The sequence below is a fragment of the Pristiophorus japonicus genome, chromosome 17, assembly GCF_044704955.1.
Source record: "Pristiophorus japonicus isolate sPriJap1 chromosome 17, sPriJap1.hap1, whole genome shotgun sequence".
In the NCBI taxonomy this organism is placed as follows: domain Eukaryota; kingdom Metazoa; phylum Chordata; class Chondrichthyes; family Pristiophoridae; genus Pristiophorus; species Pristiophorus japonicus.
Window position 1 is genome coordinate 16437619 of NC_091993.1, and position 17940 is coordinate 16455558.

Genomic DNA, 17940 nt, shown 5'->3' on the forward strand with positions numbered 1-17940 from the left:
AAGGTTATTACACAAGATAAGAGCTCATGGGATTGGAAGTAATGTACGAGCATGGATAGAGGATTGGTTAAGGGACAGAAAACAGAGAGTAGGGATAAATAGGTCTTTTTCAGGTTGGCAGGCTGTAACTTGTGGGGTGCCGCAAGGATTAGTGCTTGGGACTCAGCTATTTACTATCTATATTAATGACTTCGATGAAGGGACCGAGTGCAATGTATCCAAATTTACTGACGATACAAAGCTAGGTGGAACAGTAAGCTGTGATGAGGACACAAAGGGGACAAAATTGCCCTTTTTTTTTTAGCCCCATTGTGGGCCATACAGGGGGGAGTATCGAGGGGGGAGTATCGAGGGGGGAGTACCGAGGGGGGAGTATAGAAGCAGGTACAGCAGGAGTGGCGAGGTCAGGGCGCAGGAGTGGCGAGAGATTGTAGAGGGTGTGTAATCGGGGTCCAGAAGAGCCGAGGGCCAGGGGCAGCACGGGCCAGTCCACACTGCGATATGTGTGCGCACTAGGTCCGTGCAGCAGAGCTGGTCTCCAGTCGTCCTGGTTAACCCTTTCCACTGGACCAAGACCGAGCTCTGTCAAGCCCGTGTGGTGACTGGTGTGCAACGGCCACCACACGTTAAAAAAATCCCCGCACAGGCATCTTCCACCCTTCAGGATAAAGTTCGGGATCTGGAATATTAGATCCTTCATTGAAACACCTGTGAACTTCTTGACGTGGAAACAAGTCACCCTCAATTTGAGGGACTGCCTATGATGATGATGATTGTACAACAGCTGTATTCTATATTAATGTGTGTTTCCCCAGTGCTGGTGAAGTGTTCTTTAATCAGCAACAGTAACCATTCAATGAGCTTCTCCTCCTTTTTAACAGGTAGTTTCACTGGGATGGATTGGATATGGTAGTGTAGTGGTTGAGTTACCGGACTAGTAATCCAGATCCCTAGACTAATAATCACAAGTTCACCATGGCAGTTTGAGAATTTGAATTCAGTTTAAAAAAAAAAAAAAATTTGAAATACTACTTCTTTCGTATGGTAGTAGCAAAGCGAATCAAATGTCAATATCCAAGTTGGATATCCAGGCCAAAGCTTCCAGTGTAACAGCGTGGATATCTTGTAGGCTGCCTGTGAATTCCCTCTGAGGGCAATGCTAAATGATGTGCTCCAGGGTTTGATTCGGAGCTCCACAGTCACATGATGGGGATGCTTCAATCTTTTACCGATGGAGAAGGTGACAGCATCGACTGTGACCGATTCTGAGGTGGTTGATGGTTGGAATAAAAAGTTGCTGTCAATAAAGTAACCATTAAACTGTCAGATTAAACCCAACTCATTCACTAATGTCCTTTTTTTGGGAAGAAATCTGCCGTCCTTTCCTGGTCTGGCCTATATATATATATATATATATATATGACTCCAGTCCCACACCAATATGGGTTGGCTCTGAAGTGCCCTATATCAAACCGTGACATGGTTCTGCCCATATTTTGAGAATGAATTAAAGAAAAGGATGGTGGCAACTCTGAGCTGTAAAGCTAGACATGCATGATACTCCGCCACCCCTCCCTCACCCCTCGCCCCCACCCTTCCCCCCGCCACTCCCACCACCCACTGCACTGCACTGCATCACCGGCACTGCATGTGGTAAAATACAAGCCAACTGCAGCCTGAAAGTACAGCCAATGCTGAACCATCATTTGTATGGGACTCGGCCTCTTATTCCAATACTTGAGTGGGAAAATTTGCATAGCTTTGGGAAAGGACAGGGGAATCAGACTAATTGGATAGGTCTTTTAAAGAGCTGGCACAGGCATGATGTTCCAAACAACTTGATCATTACAAAATAATTCACTCTGGATATAGGGCCGCCCTTCCTTTCCAGGTTCTTTGACGCATTAGCTGATGTTCCGACAGTATGTTATCAGTTGCCTTTAAGATCATGTCATTTGTCACATGTTAAAGTGTAATTTGGAAACTGTCAGATTTGGCACTGGGCTTTTATTCAGTAATAATACAATAAAACATTCCCACTTCTGACCTTATGATGGAGGTTAGCTCATTGATGGTTGGGTCTAGGACACTGCCCTGAGGAACTCCTGCAGCGATGTCCTGGGGCTGGGATGATTGACCTCCAACAACCACAACCCTTTTCCTTTGTGCTAGGTATGACTCCAGCTAGTGGAGAGTTTTCCTCCTGATTCCCATTGACTTCAATTTTACTCGGGCTCCTTGATGCCACTTGGTCAAATGCTGTCTTGATGTCACGGGCAGTCACTCGCACCTCATCTCTGGAATTCAGTATTTTTATCCATGTTTGGACCAAGGATGTAATGTCTGGAGCTGAGTGCTCCTGGCGGAACCCAAACTGGGCATCGCTGAGCAGGTTATTGGTGAGGAACTGCCGCTTGATAGCACTGTTTACGACACTTTCCATCACTTTGCTGATGATTGAGAGTAGACTGATGGGGCGGTAATTGGCTGGATTGGATTTGTCCTGCTTTTTGTAGACAGGGCATACCTGGGCAATTATCCACATTTTCTTCAGCACTATTAGTCATAATGCTAAAAATGTAGACACAATCTTATCTATATAGACAACACATAGTGATGTCAATGGACTGACAATCGGGGCAAGCAATCTGCTCCACTGATTATCAGCCAGCGTGAGAACCAAAATATATCCCATTCATTTTAAAGAGACAGCGAGGCACCAGAAAGAAAAGGTGAGAGAGAATAGGAGAAAGAAAGGAGAGAGAGAAAGGGAAAAAGAAAGAAAGACTTGCATTTATATGGAATGTTTCATAACCTCAGGACTTGCCAAAGTGAATTACAGCCAATGAAGTACTTTTTTTGGAAGTGTCTCTGTTGTAATGTAGGAATCGCAGCAGCCAATTTGTGCACAGCAAGGTCCCACAAATAGCTAGGAGATAAATGACCAGTTAATCTGTTTTAGCGATGTTGGCATTTGCAAAACAGTGGGAACACTGTTCTATATGTACATGCGTTTACAAATTTGCAATATATACTCAGCAGTAGAATTCTTCCCCCCAAGTTTGTTGTTCTTGATGCATTTCTGTGGTTTCAGAATACAAAACAAATGTTTCTAGTAGTGAGATAGGGAATAAGATAATCCTTACACATGGAAATATTTGTGGATTTTAGCTTTTCAAAGTGCAACTTATGTTTTCAGTTATAATGATGGTTCAGACCGGTATTATATGTTCAACAGCAACCGCAAAAATAAAATGCCCTGTAACAAGTTCTCCTGTCAAGGAACATTGGAATTGAAATCGCAATGTGATATTTTAATCTTCAGATTTTGTAATTTGAATCCGTTGGTTTTATTGCATGAGCACTGTTATGCATGTAAACCTGTAAATACTATGTCTAGCCACCAGAGGGCTTGTCTCCTGGGGTCCCAGGGGATTCCACGGTCCCTTGGGAGCACCTGAATATAAGGAGGCCTCACAGGCTGCAGAGGCACTCTGAGATCTGTAATAAAGGACTATGGTCATACCTTACTTTGAGCTTGCAGTACCAGTCTGACTCTTTATTCAAGACGTAACAACTGGCGACGAGATACAGATGACGAACCCCACCGCAACAATGCAGAGAACTGAGGGCACCCTGGAGAAATTTTCGGAGGGAGACGATTGGGAAACCTTTGTGGAGCGACTCGACCAATACTTCGTGGCCAACGAGCTGGAAGGAGAAGCGAACGCTGCCAAACGAAGGACGATCCTCCTCACCATTTGCGGGGCATCAACGTATGGCCTCATGAAAAATCTGCTCACTCCAGCGAAACCCATAGACAAGTCGTACAATGAGTTGTGCACACTGGTCCGGGAGCATCTAAACCTGAAGGAAAGCGTTCTGATAGCGAGGTATCGGTTCTACACGTACAAGAGATCTGAAGGCCAGGAAGTGGCGAGCTACGTCGCCGAGCTAAGGCGCCTTGCAGGACATTGTGAATTTGAAGGACACTTGGAGCACATGCTCAGGAACTTCTTTGTACTTGGCATTGGCCACGAAGTAATACTTCGCAAACTTTTGACTGTAGAGACCCCAAACTCGAGCAAAGCCATAGCGATAGCCCAGGCGTTTATCGCCACCAGTGACAATACCAAACAAATTTCTCAGCACACTAGTGCTGCTGCAAGTACTGTGAACAAAGTAACGTTGTTTTCGAATCGAAATGTACATGGCAGGACTTATATGCACATCCACAGATGACTCAGAGTCCACCATCAAGGCTGATGAATACTTGGTTGGTGCTGCGGGAGTGATCATCGTTTCCATTCATGCAGCTTCAAAAGGATACGTTTGCATTGTGGAACAATGGGACACCTCCAATGCATGTGCAAACCCTGCTAATCCTGCAAACCAACATGTTGCAGAGGAGACAGATCCACAGTGGATCACGACGAATCAGAGTCTCAGACTGAGGAGGCAGAAGTATATGGGGTGCACACATTTACCACAAAGTGTCCCCTGATAATGCTGAAGATTGAATTAAATGGACTCCCAGTGTCCATGGAGCTGGACACGGGTGCAAGCCAGTCCATAATGAGCAAAAAGACTTTCAATAAATTGTGGTGCAGCAAGGCTTCAAGGCCAGTCCTGACTCCCATTTGTACCAAACTGTGAATGTACACAAAGAAACTGATTTCTGTAATTGGCAGTGCTACTGTAAAGGTCTCCTACGATGGGGCGGTGCACGAGTTACCACTCTGGATGGTACCGGGCGATGACCCCAAGCTGTTCAGCAGGAGTTGGCTGGGACAGATACGCTGGAACTGGGACGACGTCCGAGTGCTTTCGTCCGTCGGCGACACCTCATGTGCCCAGGTCCTAAGCAAGTTCCCCTCGCTATTCGAACCAGGCATCGGGAAGTTCCAAGGAGCAAAAGTGCAGATCCATTTGATTCCGGGGGCGCATCCATCACAAGACGAGAGCAGTACCGTACATGATGAGAGAGAGGGTGGCGATCGAGCTGGACAGGCTGCAACGAGAGGGCATCATTTCGACGATCGAATTCAATGAGTGGGCCAGTCCTATTGTTCCAGTCCTCAAGGGAGACGGCACCATCAGAATCTGTGGTGATTACAAAGTAGCTACCAATTGTTTCTCACTGCAGGATCAATACCCACTACCAAAAGCAGACGACCTATTTGTGACGCTGGCGGGAAGGAAAATGTTCACGAAACTTGACTTGACCTTGCCCTACATGATGCAGAAGCTGGAGGAATCATCGAAAGGCCTCACCTGCATCAACACGCACAAAGGTGTCTTCGTTTACAACAGATGCCCGTTTGGGATTCGATCGGCTGCGGCGATATTCCAGAGGAACGTGGAAAGCTTGCTGAAGTCAGTCCTGCGCACCGTGGTCTTCCAGGACCACATCTTGGTTACAGGTCGGGACACCGTCGAGCACCTGCAGAACCTGGAGGAGGTTCTTAGTCGGCTTAATCGTGTGGGGCTCAGGTTAAAATGCTCGAAGTGCGTTTTCCTGGCACCTGAAGTGGAGTTCCTGGGGAGAAGAATTGCGGCGGATGGTATCAGGCCCACCGATTCGAAGACGGAGGCAATCTAGAACCCACCGAGACCACAGAACGTGACGGAGTTGCGGTCGTTTCTAGGACGCCTGAACTATTTTGGTAACTTCTTACCGGGTCTTAGCACATTGTCAGAACCACTCCACACTAATACTGCGTAAAGGAGATGTGGGGTAAAAGCCAAGAAAATGCCTTTGAGAAAGCTAGGAAGCTGTTATGTTCAAACAAATTGCTTGTGTTGTACGATCCATGTAAACGTTTGGTACTAACATGTGATGCGTCGTCGTACGGGGTCGTGTGTATTGCAACAAGCTAATGAATTTGGGAAATTGCAACTGGTTGCTTATGCATCCAGAAGTCTGTCTAAGGCCGAGAGGGCCTACAGTATGATCGATAAAGAAGCGTTAGCATGTGTTTATGGGGTAAAGAAAATGCATCAATATCTGTTCGGGCTCAAATTCGAATTGGAAATCGACCATAAGCCACTTATATCCCTCTTTTCTGAAAGTAAGGGGATAAATACGAATGCATCAGCCCGCATCCAGAGATGGGAGCTCACATTGTCCGCATACAACTATGCCATCCGCCACAGGCCAGGCGCAGAAAACTGTGCCGATGCTCTCAGTGGGCTGCCATTGCCCACCACAGGGGTGGAGATGGCACAGCCCGCAGATTTAGTCATGGTAATGGAAGCATTCGAAAGTGAGCAATCACCTGTTACCGCCCGACAGATTAGAACCTGGATGAGCCAGGACCCTTTACTGTCCTTAGTAAAAAACTGTGTACTCCACGGGAGTTGGTCTAGTGTCCCGTTAGCGATGCAGGAAGAAATAAAGCCGTACCAGCGGCGCAAAGATGAAATGTCTATACAGGCAGACTGCCTGCTATGGGGTAATCGGGTAGTGGTGCCAAAAAAGGGCAGGGAAACCTTCATTAGTGATCTCCACAGCAACCACCCAGGCATTGTAATGATGAAAGCGATAGCCAGATCCCACATGTGGTGGCCCGGTATCGATGCAGACTTAGAGTCCTGTGTGCACAAATGTAGTCCTTCTTTACATATGCATGTTGCAGCTCGATGACATCATTGATACGGTGGGGTGGCTTGACCCATCCACGTCCATGGCACGAACCTGGTATTGCAGTACTTCCAGGAACGGTGCAGTGGCTCTCGGCCTTTTGGCTAAGAGCATTGGCGCAGAGTGATCCTTGAATGGGCCCAAGGTGACCTCTGGCGTTTGTGATTTGACAAAGAATTGGAACGATTGGCTACGAATTTCAAAAAAAAAAAGACATCATTGAGACTGTCATTTTAACACAGGCCAGAGTGGAGAATCCACCTGGAGCTAAAATCGGGGCCAATATCACTATATGCTGTGACTAAGCTTTGTCAATACAATATAGGTTTGTTTCCAGTAGTCAATAAGGAGAAATAAAATTAATGCATTAAAAAAACTGGTCCTATTTTGGCTGATTCTGAATAGTAGTTCCACAATTACCTCCACAGGTTCTCCCGAATAAACCATTAACAAATGACTGCTATACATCTGAAGAAATTTAAAGACAAGATGATCACATCAAAACACTGAACGTAACTAGAGCTTAGTCCACTGTATTTTGTAATTGATTTGAATATTGATACCTAAGATCCAAGAAAAAGGAACCATTCAGAAGTGTAATTCTGAAAAAAAGAAAAAGACTGAGGAGTTATATAGCCTTTCGTGACCACCGGATGTCTCAAAGCACTTTATAGCTGATGAAGTACTTTTGGAGTGTAGTCACTGCTGTAATGTGGGAAACACGGCAGCCGACTTGCGCACAGCAAACTCCCACAATCAGCAATGTGATAATGACCAGATAATCTGTTTTTGTTATGTTGATTTGAGGATAAATATTGGCCAGGACACCGGGGATAACTCCCTTGTTGTTCTTCAAATAGTGCCATGGGATCTTTTACATCCACCTGAAAGAGTAGACAGGCCCTCAGTTTTATCGTCTAATCTGAAAGACAGTACCTCCGACAGTGCAGCGCTCCCTCAGCACTGCACTGGAGTATCAGCCTGGATTTGTGTGCCTGGAGTGGGATTTAACCCACAACCTTCTGAGTCAGAGGTAAGAGTGCTGCCCACTGAGCCATGGCTGACACTTACAATTTTACAAGTGCAAGTTTAAGCATGTAGTAATCAAGGGCACGTGAGATGGAGCCACAGATACAGTTACTGCAGCAGTAACTTTGCTAACATATAGACCTCAATGTTTAAAGTATATTTCTTATCATCATTATGGAATTAATAAGAACTAAATGTTATCAATTTAAATATGAAGTGATGTTTTAAATCTTTGTGGCTCGGGTGAATAATATTAAACATCATGTCCAAAATAACCTGATACAGAAATTTATTTATTGCAAAACTAGACTGTTGATTTATGACATACGACCAAGGGGTCAAGATGCAAATGTGATCTGCTCCAGAAAGTTTACTAAGATTAAAATACTCTGGACCCAGAGCTTTACTGCACATTTGAACTTGTCTATTATCTGGAACCTTCTCTAAAGTTTTCAAATCCCTTCATGGCACCACCCCTCCCTCTCTCTGTAAACGACTCCAGCCCACAACCCCCCGAGATGTCTGCGCTCTTCTTATTCTGCCCTCTTGAGCATCCCTGATTATAATCACTCAACCATTGGTGGTTGTGCCTTCTGTTGCCTGGGCCCTAAGCTCTAGAATTCCCTGCCTAAATCTCTCCACCTCTCTTTCCACCTTTACGATACACCTTTGACCAAGCTCCTATCCTACTTATGCGGCTCGGTGTCAAATTTCTTTTTTATATTACTCCTGTGAAGAAGCTCACCACCATCTTCTCATGGGCAATTTGGGATGGGCAATAAATGCTGGCCATCCAGCGACACCCACATCCCGTGAACAAATTTAAAAAAAGGACATTTTACTACATTAAAGGTGCTATATAAATACAATTTGTTGTTGTAAAGTTCCTTGACATACCAATTTGTGGCTGTGTGTGCGTGTTATTTTGCTTAATTTTTACATTTACTAGGTTTAACTGTTACATTTTACATGTTACATTTATTATGTTATTACAAGAAGCAAATTCTAAATGCCACCAAATTTTAGTTCATCCTGCAACGATAGGTCTTCTATGTCATTAGACAACTGCCCTTAATATCTGTTCAACAGAGTAGCAATATCACTGGAATCACCTGATACACAAAATGGTTTCTGCCTCCAAACTACAACCCCACTCCCTCCCTCCGCCCCCCCTCCCCCTCACACAGCTGAAATTATGGTAGGTCACATTCTTATAATGATGAATTGATTCTGTCTCCGGGTATGTACCTTCCAATGTGGCCTAAAGAATGTGTTGCATGAGTCACCTCCCTCCCAACCATCCATCGCTGGTCTTATGGAGCTATATGAACTGTGCTTACTTAACCCGAGTGCTGGTGTTTGTGGGGAAGACGGAAAGCACTTCTTTACACAAAAGGGCAGTGGGAATCTGGAACTCTATCCTCAAAAAGCTTAGGTCATGGAAAATTTCAAAACTGAGACTGGTAGGTTTTTGTTGGGAAAGAGTATTAATGATTACGGAACCAAGGCGGATAGATGGAGTTAAGATATAGTTCAGTCATCATTAATTGAATTAGAACAGGTTTGAGGGGCTGAATGGCCAACTCCTAGTGCCATGTTCTATTTGCCATGTGCATTTTTCCCAATAGTTCCGATGTAAGATGTGATCAGGAGAAATAACCGTTAAATAGTTTTATGAACATCATAGGGAACAAGTGCAATTTGCAAAGATATATGTTTAGCAATTAAATAATAGATGGTACTTAGTGTAGAATAATACTATGACGGGATCTACTTTGTCACAAACCAACAAACGTAAGCTGACAGTAGCCTTCTCATTCTGAAACTAAACAAACGAACAAACTCAGCCTTGCTGGTTATTTTTGTAAATGAATGCCCCTAAATTTCAAAACAAAAGTAAAATATTGAAGAAACCGACACTGCAATACAGTGGGGCAGGGATGGACATTGGGTCAAGTGAAGATCGAGCCATAAATGCATTGTACATCATTTTGACATTTATCCGTCTGTCCATATGCTTAACTTGAGTACTATTGTCCCATGCTGTGCCTCAGTGGGTAACACTCTCGCCTCTGACTCAGAAGGTTGTGGGTTCAAGTCCCACTCCAGGGATTTGAGCACAAAAAAATCTAGGGGGCTGACACTCCAGTGTGGTTCTGAGGGAGCGCTGCACTGTCAGAGGTGTCGTCTTTCGGATGAGACGTCAAACCGAGGCCCCGTCTGCTCTCTCAAGTAGACATAAAAAAATCCTATGGCACTATTTCGAAGAAGAGCAGGGGAGTTATCCCCAGTGTCCTGGCCAATATTTATCCCTCAATCAACATAACAAAATATACAGATTATCTGGTCATTGCCCCATTGCTTTTTGTGGGAGCTTGCTGTGCTCAAATTGGCTGCCGCGTTTCCTACATTACAACAGTGACTACACTTCAAAAGTACTTCATTGGCTGTAAAGCGCTTTGAGACATCTGATGGTCATGAAAGGTGCTATATAAATCCAAGTTTTCATTCTTCTCATGCTCACACTTCTCAATCTCATTAAAAGATCTGATAATATTAAAGAAGTGAAGTTTCCTCTTCCTCATGGTTGGTGTAACAGATTCAGAACCGTTCGTTACAGAGAGCAAGAGGAACCGCCTGGAAAGTTGCCCACATATGATAGCAACAACGTGCATTTATATAGTGCCTTGCATTTAAAAAAAAAACAACCAAATCAAAAACGACTTTGCCTGGATGTGAAAGTGGCTGCATTGTTGCACCTTTAATTTTCTGGAATTGTCCACTTTAGTACCTTTCCCAGGAGTTTTGAGGCGAGAAGGCGGCAATGTCCTTCCCGCTCCCACACTGCACTATTATTCCCACTTCTTTAGGCGGTGTGGTTGCAACTTAACGGGTGTTGAGCCTGACTCACCGGGTTAGTGAACGATGCCTCTGGTTGGCCCTTGTGATGAATCACTATAGCCCACTGCTGTAGCTGCTAATATTGTTGAAGCCACCAACTCATTCAATAAGCATTCTGCTATTACAGCTGCTTAGCACCAAGCTCTGTGCTAAGCTGCCTCATAATGATAGCTTTCATAATAAGAGAAGGTTGTTTTGAAGACTTGTGGGGGTGGCAATTTGAATCAAAGCCATTTTGATATCTCCAACAAATTTCAGCTGTTAGGACATAAGCAGCTCCAAAAATACATTCATATTTTGTGACATTTTTATTATAACCATGGTTACATGTTTCTTTAGGTTCGAATATTACTGGATTTGTGCAACAGCACGAGGGGAATTTGTTTAACAGGTATGTTTCTGAAAAGATTCTCACTTTGCATGGAATATCAGAGTGGAAAATTGAAATATATTAAATGTGTTTACGATCTATGAACTGCTCTTCAATGTTCTGAATATAGCATTTTGATAATTCTTAGAAAATATGTTGATGGTAAAGTCAGGATTCCTGCGATGTCTTATGGAACTAGACATAAATTGGTTGGTGTTATTACGGGAGTGTTAATGGGACAGCTGTGTGGGGGTGTCATAGCAACCTGCAAGATTGCTTGTCTAAATTATCATGACTGGGCTGATGTGAACTTTAATAGCCTGCTAACTGTAAACAGCACTGATGCACTACAGCTCTGATAAAATCTATGGTGCATGATAGTATTTGTTTAAATCATTCATTTAATTTCTGTGATATATTAATGATCTTGGAAATATGAATGCTTCCATGAATTTCTTGTTTTGAAGATAGTGGTTTCTGCTTTCACGTAAATGGACAGCTTTAGAGATAATGGTGGCAGGAGAGAGCTGTGGAGGCTGGGTCATTGAATATATTTAAGGTGGAGATAGACAGATTTTTGAAGGATAAGGGAGTCAAGGGTTATGGGGAGCGGGCAGGGAAGTGGTGTTGAGGCCAAGATCAGATCAGCCATGATCTTATTGAATGGCGGAGCAGGCTCGAGGGGCCAAATGGTCGACTCCTGCTCCTATTTCTTATGTTCTTATCAATGAAAGGTCCACTTTTATAATAAGAACATTTGTGGGAAGTTTTACAAATGGATCTTTACAGAAGTGGTTGAATGGGTAAGGTAATCCTTTACAAGGTTCGCACATAAGGATGTTTGTTAATGAAGATTTTGTTGAATTTGAAACTGTGCCATCTTTGACGTATTCGGGGTGAAATCCCTCAGAGCTCTTCCTGCTCCGCTGGCCTTACTTCGCCGGTTGTGTGGTGGGAACCCCCCTACCCGTGTAAACAGGGTTTCTCCTGCACTTCCAGTGATGGAATAGAAACATAGAAAATAGGTGCAGGAGTAGGCCATTCGGCCCTTCGAGCCTGCACCGCCATTCAATGAGTTCATGGCTGAACTTGCAACTTCAGTACCCCATTCCTGCTTTCTCGCCACACCCCTTGATACCCCGAGTAGTAAGGACTACATCTAACTCCTTTTTGAATATATTTAGTGAATTGGCCTCAACAACTTTCTGTGGTAGAGAATTCCACAGGTTCACCACTCTCTGGGTGAAGAAGTTTCTCCTCATCTCGGTCCTAAATGGCTTGCCCCTTATCCTTAGACTGTGACCCCTGGTTCTGGACTTCCCCAACATTGGGAACATTCTTCCTGCATCTAACCTGTCTAAACCTGTCAGAATTTTAAACGTTTCTATGAGATCCCCTCTCATTCTTCTGAACTCCAGTGAATACAAGCCCAGTTGATCCAGTCTTTCTTGATATGTCAGTCCCACTATCCTGGGAATCAGTCTGGTGAACCTTGGCTGCACTCCCTCAATAGCAAGAATGTCCTTCCTCAAGTTCGGAGACCAAAACTGTACATAATACTCCAGGTGTGGCCTCAGCAAGGCCCTGTACAACTATAGCAACACCTCCCTGCCCCTGTACTAAAATCCTCTCGCTATGAAGGCCAACATGCCATTTGCTTTCTTAACCGCCTGCTGTACCTGCATGCCAACTTTCAATGACTGATGTACCATGACACCCAGGTCTCGTTGCACCTCCCCTTTTCCTAATCTGTCACCATTCAGATAATAGTCTGTCTCTCTGTTTTTACCACCAAAGTGGATAACCTCTCATTTATCCACATTATACTTCATCTGCCATGCATTTGCCCACTCAACTAACCTATCCAAGTCACTCTGCAGCCTCATAGCATCCTCCTCGCAGCTCACACTGCCACCCAACTTAGTGTCATCCGCAAATTTGGAGATACTACATTAAATCCCCTCGTCCAAATCATTAATGTACGATGTAAACAGCTGGGGCCCCAGCACAGAACCTTGCGGTACCCCACTAGTCACTGCCTGCCATTCTGAAAAGTACCCATTTACTCCTACTCTTTGCTTCCTGTCTGACAACCAGTTCTCAATCCACGTCAGCACACTACCCCCAATCCCATGTGCTTTAACTTTGCACATTAATCTCTTGTGTGGGACCTTGTCGAAAGCCTTCTGAAAGTCCAAATATACCACATCAACTGGTTCTCCCTTGTCCACTCTACTGGAAACATCCTCAACAAATTCCAGAAGATTTGTCAAGCATGATTTCCCTTTCACAAATCCATGCTGACTTGGACCTATCATGTCACCTCTTTCCAAATGCACTGCTATGACATCCTTAATAATTGATTCCATCATTTTACCCACTACTGATGTCAGGCTGACCAGTCTATAATTCCCTGTTTTCTCTCTCCATACTTTTTTAAAAAGTGGGGTTACATTGGCTACCCTCCACTCCATAGGAACTGATCCAGAGTCAATGGAATGTTGGAAAATGACTGTCAATGCATCCTCTATTTCCAAGGCCACCTCCTTAAGTACTCTGGGCTGCAGTCCATCAGGCCCTGGGGATTTAGCGGCCTTCAATCCCATCAATTTCCCCAACACAATTTCCCAACTAATAAGGATTTCCCTCAGTTCCTCCTTCTTACTAGACCCTCTGACCCCTTTTATATCCGGAAGGTTGTTTGTGTCCTCCTTAGTGAATACCGAACCAAAGTACTTGTTCAATTGGTCTGCCATTTCTTTGTTCTCCATTATGACTTCCCCTGATTCTGACTGCAGGGGACCTACGTTTGTCTTTATTAACCTTTTTCTCTTTACATATCTATAGAAACTTTTGCAGTCCATCTTAATGTTCCCTGCAAGCTTCCTCTCGTACTCTATTTTCCCTGCCCTAATCAAACCCTTTGTCCTCCTCTGCTGAGTTCTAAATTTCTCCTAGTCCCCAGGTTCACTGCTATTTCTGGCCAATTTGTATGCCACTTCCTTGGCTTTAATACTATCCCTGATTTCCCTTGTTAGCCACGGTTGAGCCACCTTCCTTTTTTTATTTTTACGCCAATTGTTGTAGTTCATCCATGTGGTCTCTAAATATCTGCCATTGCCCATCCACTGTCAACCCCTTAAGTATCATTCACCAATCTATCCTAGCCAATTCCTAGCCAATGGCGGCAGAACAGGAGCAGCTCTGAGGAATTTCCTGGCCACTGTCTTAACCTTAGTCAGTAAGGGCAGTGTAAGAAGGGCAATGAATGGAACAGCTTCATGTACACACATGCTCACATGCACCCACACACACGCACACAGTCCCATCCACCCCCACACACACGCACGCACACACACACAGACCCATCCACCCACACACACGCACACAGTCCCATCCACCCCCACACACACGCACGCACACACACACAGACCCATCCACCCACACACAAGCACACAGTCCCATCCACCCCCACACACACGCGCGCGCACACACAAAGACCCATCCACCCACACACACAGTCCCATCCACCCCCACACACACGCGCGCACACACACACAGACCCATCCACACACACACACACACACAGTCCCATCCATCCACACACGCACGCACACACACATGCATGCACCCACACATACACACGCACCCCCACACACATGCACACACACAGTCCCATCCACACACACACACACACAGACACACACACACACACACACACACACACAGACCCATCCACCCACACACACACAAGCACGCACACAGTCCCATCCACCCCCACACACGCACCCACTCACGCACCCACACACATGCGCGCACACACACACACACCCATCCACCACACCTACACGCACACATGCACACCCACTCATACATGCACACACACACCTTTGCTTTAATGAGATGCTAATAAAACTGCACAGAAGCACTTATCAGTAATGAAGCAGGTAATCTGCTTACTGCACTGTGCCCCTTTTTTACTAATTTACAAAACAATAAATTAATTATTTTTATGTTGAATAAATATTGAAAATAATGAATGAAAAGAGAATAAGTTTTTATTTAAACATTTAATTTGATATGCATAATTTATTGTGCTTGTGACAGGAAATAGGTTGTTTTTAGATAGTTTTAGTTACTGACTGCCCTTTTAAATCCAGTCAGTACATAAGCAGTTTAAAAATAAACACTGCATTTCAGTGAAGTACCAAACTTATTTTGAAAGGTTGTTGCAAGTATGTGAGTGTGTAAATGTGAGAGAGAGTTTGTGTGAAAGAGTGAGTGTGAATGTAAGTATGTGTGACAGAGTGAGTGTGAATATGTGAGAGTGTATGAGTGTGTGAATATGTGAATGTGTGTGTGTGAGGGGATGAGTGTGTGTGTGTGAGAGAGTGAATGTGAATGTGAGTATGTGTGAGAGAGTGTAAATGTGTGAGAGAGTGAGCATGAATATCTGAGTGTGTCTGTGAGGAAATGAGTGTGAATGTGTGAAGGTGTATGTGAGAGTGTGGATATGAGAGAAAGTGAGTGTGAATGTGTGTGTGAAAGTGTGTATGTGTGAGAGTGAGAGTGTGTGTGTGAGTGTAAGTGTGAGTGTGAATATGAGAGCAAGTGTGTGTGTGTGTGTGTGTGTGTGTGTGTGTGTGAGAGTGAGTGTGAATGTGGGCCCGAGAGAGTGTGTACATATGTGAGAGAAAGTGTATTTAAAATTTTTTTGAATTTGAGAGCTCAGATATTCAAAATTCTGAAAATATTGTTCTATTAAATTATGGCGGGGAGGGAGTCAGAAACCCCACAAGGAGAGAGTCTGAAATCTCAGGGAGGCAGCCAGTCAGTGTCGGTCAGTATCGGTCAGTGTGATATTCCTGAAAGAAAGGAGAAATGCTGGGGGCATTTTTAAATTCCAGAGTAAATTGAGCTGGGAAGGAGTTGGTGTGGGTCCTGGCCATTCTCGTGGTCGGGCCTCATTTATATTAATTCGGTAAGATGCCCGACATGGGGCTGATTTTCACTGGCCGAAGTCGGTTCACGCCAACAGTCTGCTCGCTGATATTCCTCACAGGGGCCGCATCATAGGCTGTCCGAGCACCCACCTGTTTCAGGCAGTGGGCCTCTTTACGGTGCAAATCGAGGACTTATGCTGTAGTTAAGGCTCTGTCTGCAACTTTCAAGGAGACATGGGTGGACTGGCAGAGCGCGCCAAGTGCCCGCCCGCCCACTCCCGCCCTCTCCTGTCCGCCCACTCTTGCCCGTCCACTCTTGCCCGTCCACTCCTGTCCGCCCACTCCTGCCCACGCACTCTTGCCCGTCCACTCCTGTCCGCCCACTCCTGCCCACGCACTCTTGCCCGCCCAATCTTGCCCACGCATGCCCGCCTACCCCTGCCAATTTGAGGCCCTGGCCTCAGTTCCATGCCACCGACGAGCTGCATGCCCTAAGGTGTGATTCCTTACATTAAGGGAATACTATGATTTGCTTACATTAAATGCTGGTAATTAATATACACTTTAATCACTTTTTAATTAACTATGTCTAAATTTGCCTCTTCTCTAAATTGTACAAAACAGGCCCACCAGGAACAGCGGGACCTGTGGGTAAGAATTATTCATAATTTACAGCAATGTTATTCTTTAAAACATCTGAGAAATTTTGACTATATTTTGTCACTATAAAGATTTTAGACAAATGTATACATTTAATTGATATACCTTTGAAGGCCCTCCCGGTTTAGATGGATTGCCTGGATTTAATGGCTCAGAAGGACTTACTGGACTCCCTGGACCACCTGGAAAGGAAGGCAAACGAGCTCGAAAAGGTAGTGAATCCTTTAAACGTCAGTAAGCTTCAGTCTTCGCGTTCATTTGAATTGCATTAACTTCGCTGAGAAAAGGGCGAGCAGAGGAATAACATGGAATATTGTTTTAAGCATTTGTCAGCTATTATCACAAAGGGTAATTTCCAGCCTCTCCTCTCCTAAATGACCTATTTGCCCATTCGGGGCTTTCTAAATGCTGTTGTATGCGAGTAAGAAATTTGCTGATGGGAGATGTCTGCCAAATCACTTGATCAGCAACAATATTCTGACTCATATTGAAATATTTGACCGCTTGGAGACAATGTTCCCTGTAGGCTGCACCATTTTCTGTGTGGCCTGTTTCTTTCAATGCGTGGTCCCTTTAAATTTCTGCACGAGTGTTATTTCCAACGTAAAAGCTTGTGAGTGGCCTGTGTGGCACCTTGCAGTTTACTGTGCAGCCGCACGGAGAACATTGCTTGGGCGATATTAACCCTACCCACTCAGCAGAAACCTGGCGGGTGGCCAGTTAAAATCGCCCTGGCTCTTACCTGTCCGAAAGCCGCCGATCGCAACATCTGAAATTTTAGCCTGCTCTCCTGAGCAGGCAGCAAGGACACCCGTCCGGAGCTAACAGGGTCCTTCTTTACACATGCATGTTGCGGCCCGATGACATCATTGAGTCCCGACGGTAATTTTAATTCAGGCCTGAGCGAAGAATCCACCTGGAGTTAAAATCGGGGCCGAGCTTCTTTTGTTTTACCAATCTAATTTTCCAGGTGAAATATATCATAAGTTGGATGGTTAAGTTTAATAACTGGCAGTAGTCACTAAGGCATCGGTTGAGGGGTCTTAAAAGGAGTGGCAAGCGGCGGCCATGGGCAGTGTGGAGGTGTGCAACTCTAGGGAGCAGCACGAGCTGGTGCAGGGGGACAATGGCTGTGAAGAATGGCATCATCAAGATCCAGGTCGGTGATTGGAGTGTGGGCAGGTACAGCAGGAGCGGCGAGAGACTGTAGCGGGATGTGATCGGGGCCCAGGGGAGGCCCGAGTTCGGGGTCAGGGGCCCAGGGGCAGCACGGGCCAGTCCACACTGCGATATGTGTGTGCACACTTTCTAACGAGGCCACCGAATGGCAATCAGCAGTGGGAAGCCTGGCTGATTTCTCCCTTCACCAGCCCAGGCCTGCAATAGCCAATTAT

At 45.0% G+C, this 17940-nt stretch overlaps 1 protein-coding gene across 1 annotated transcript in view; it reads left to right on the forward strand.

Annotated features, from left to right (window-relative positions):
- gldn (gliomedin) overlaps positions 1-17940 on the forward strand; it is a 62350-nt gene that overhangs the window by 31301 nt on the left and 13109 nt on the right. The window contains exons 2-4 of the mRNA XM_070858432.1: positions 10913-10964; positions 16511-16537; positions 16660-16758. Coding sequence (XP_070714533.1) covers positions 10913-10964; positions 16511-16537; positions 16660-16758 — 178 coding nt within the window. The remainder of the gene's footprint in view (positions 1-10912; positions 10965-16510; positions 16538-16659; positions 16759-17940) is intronic.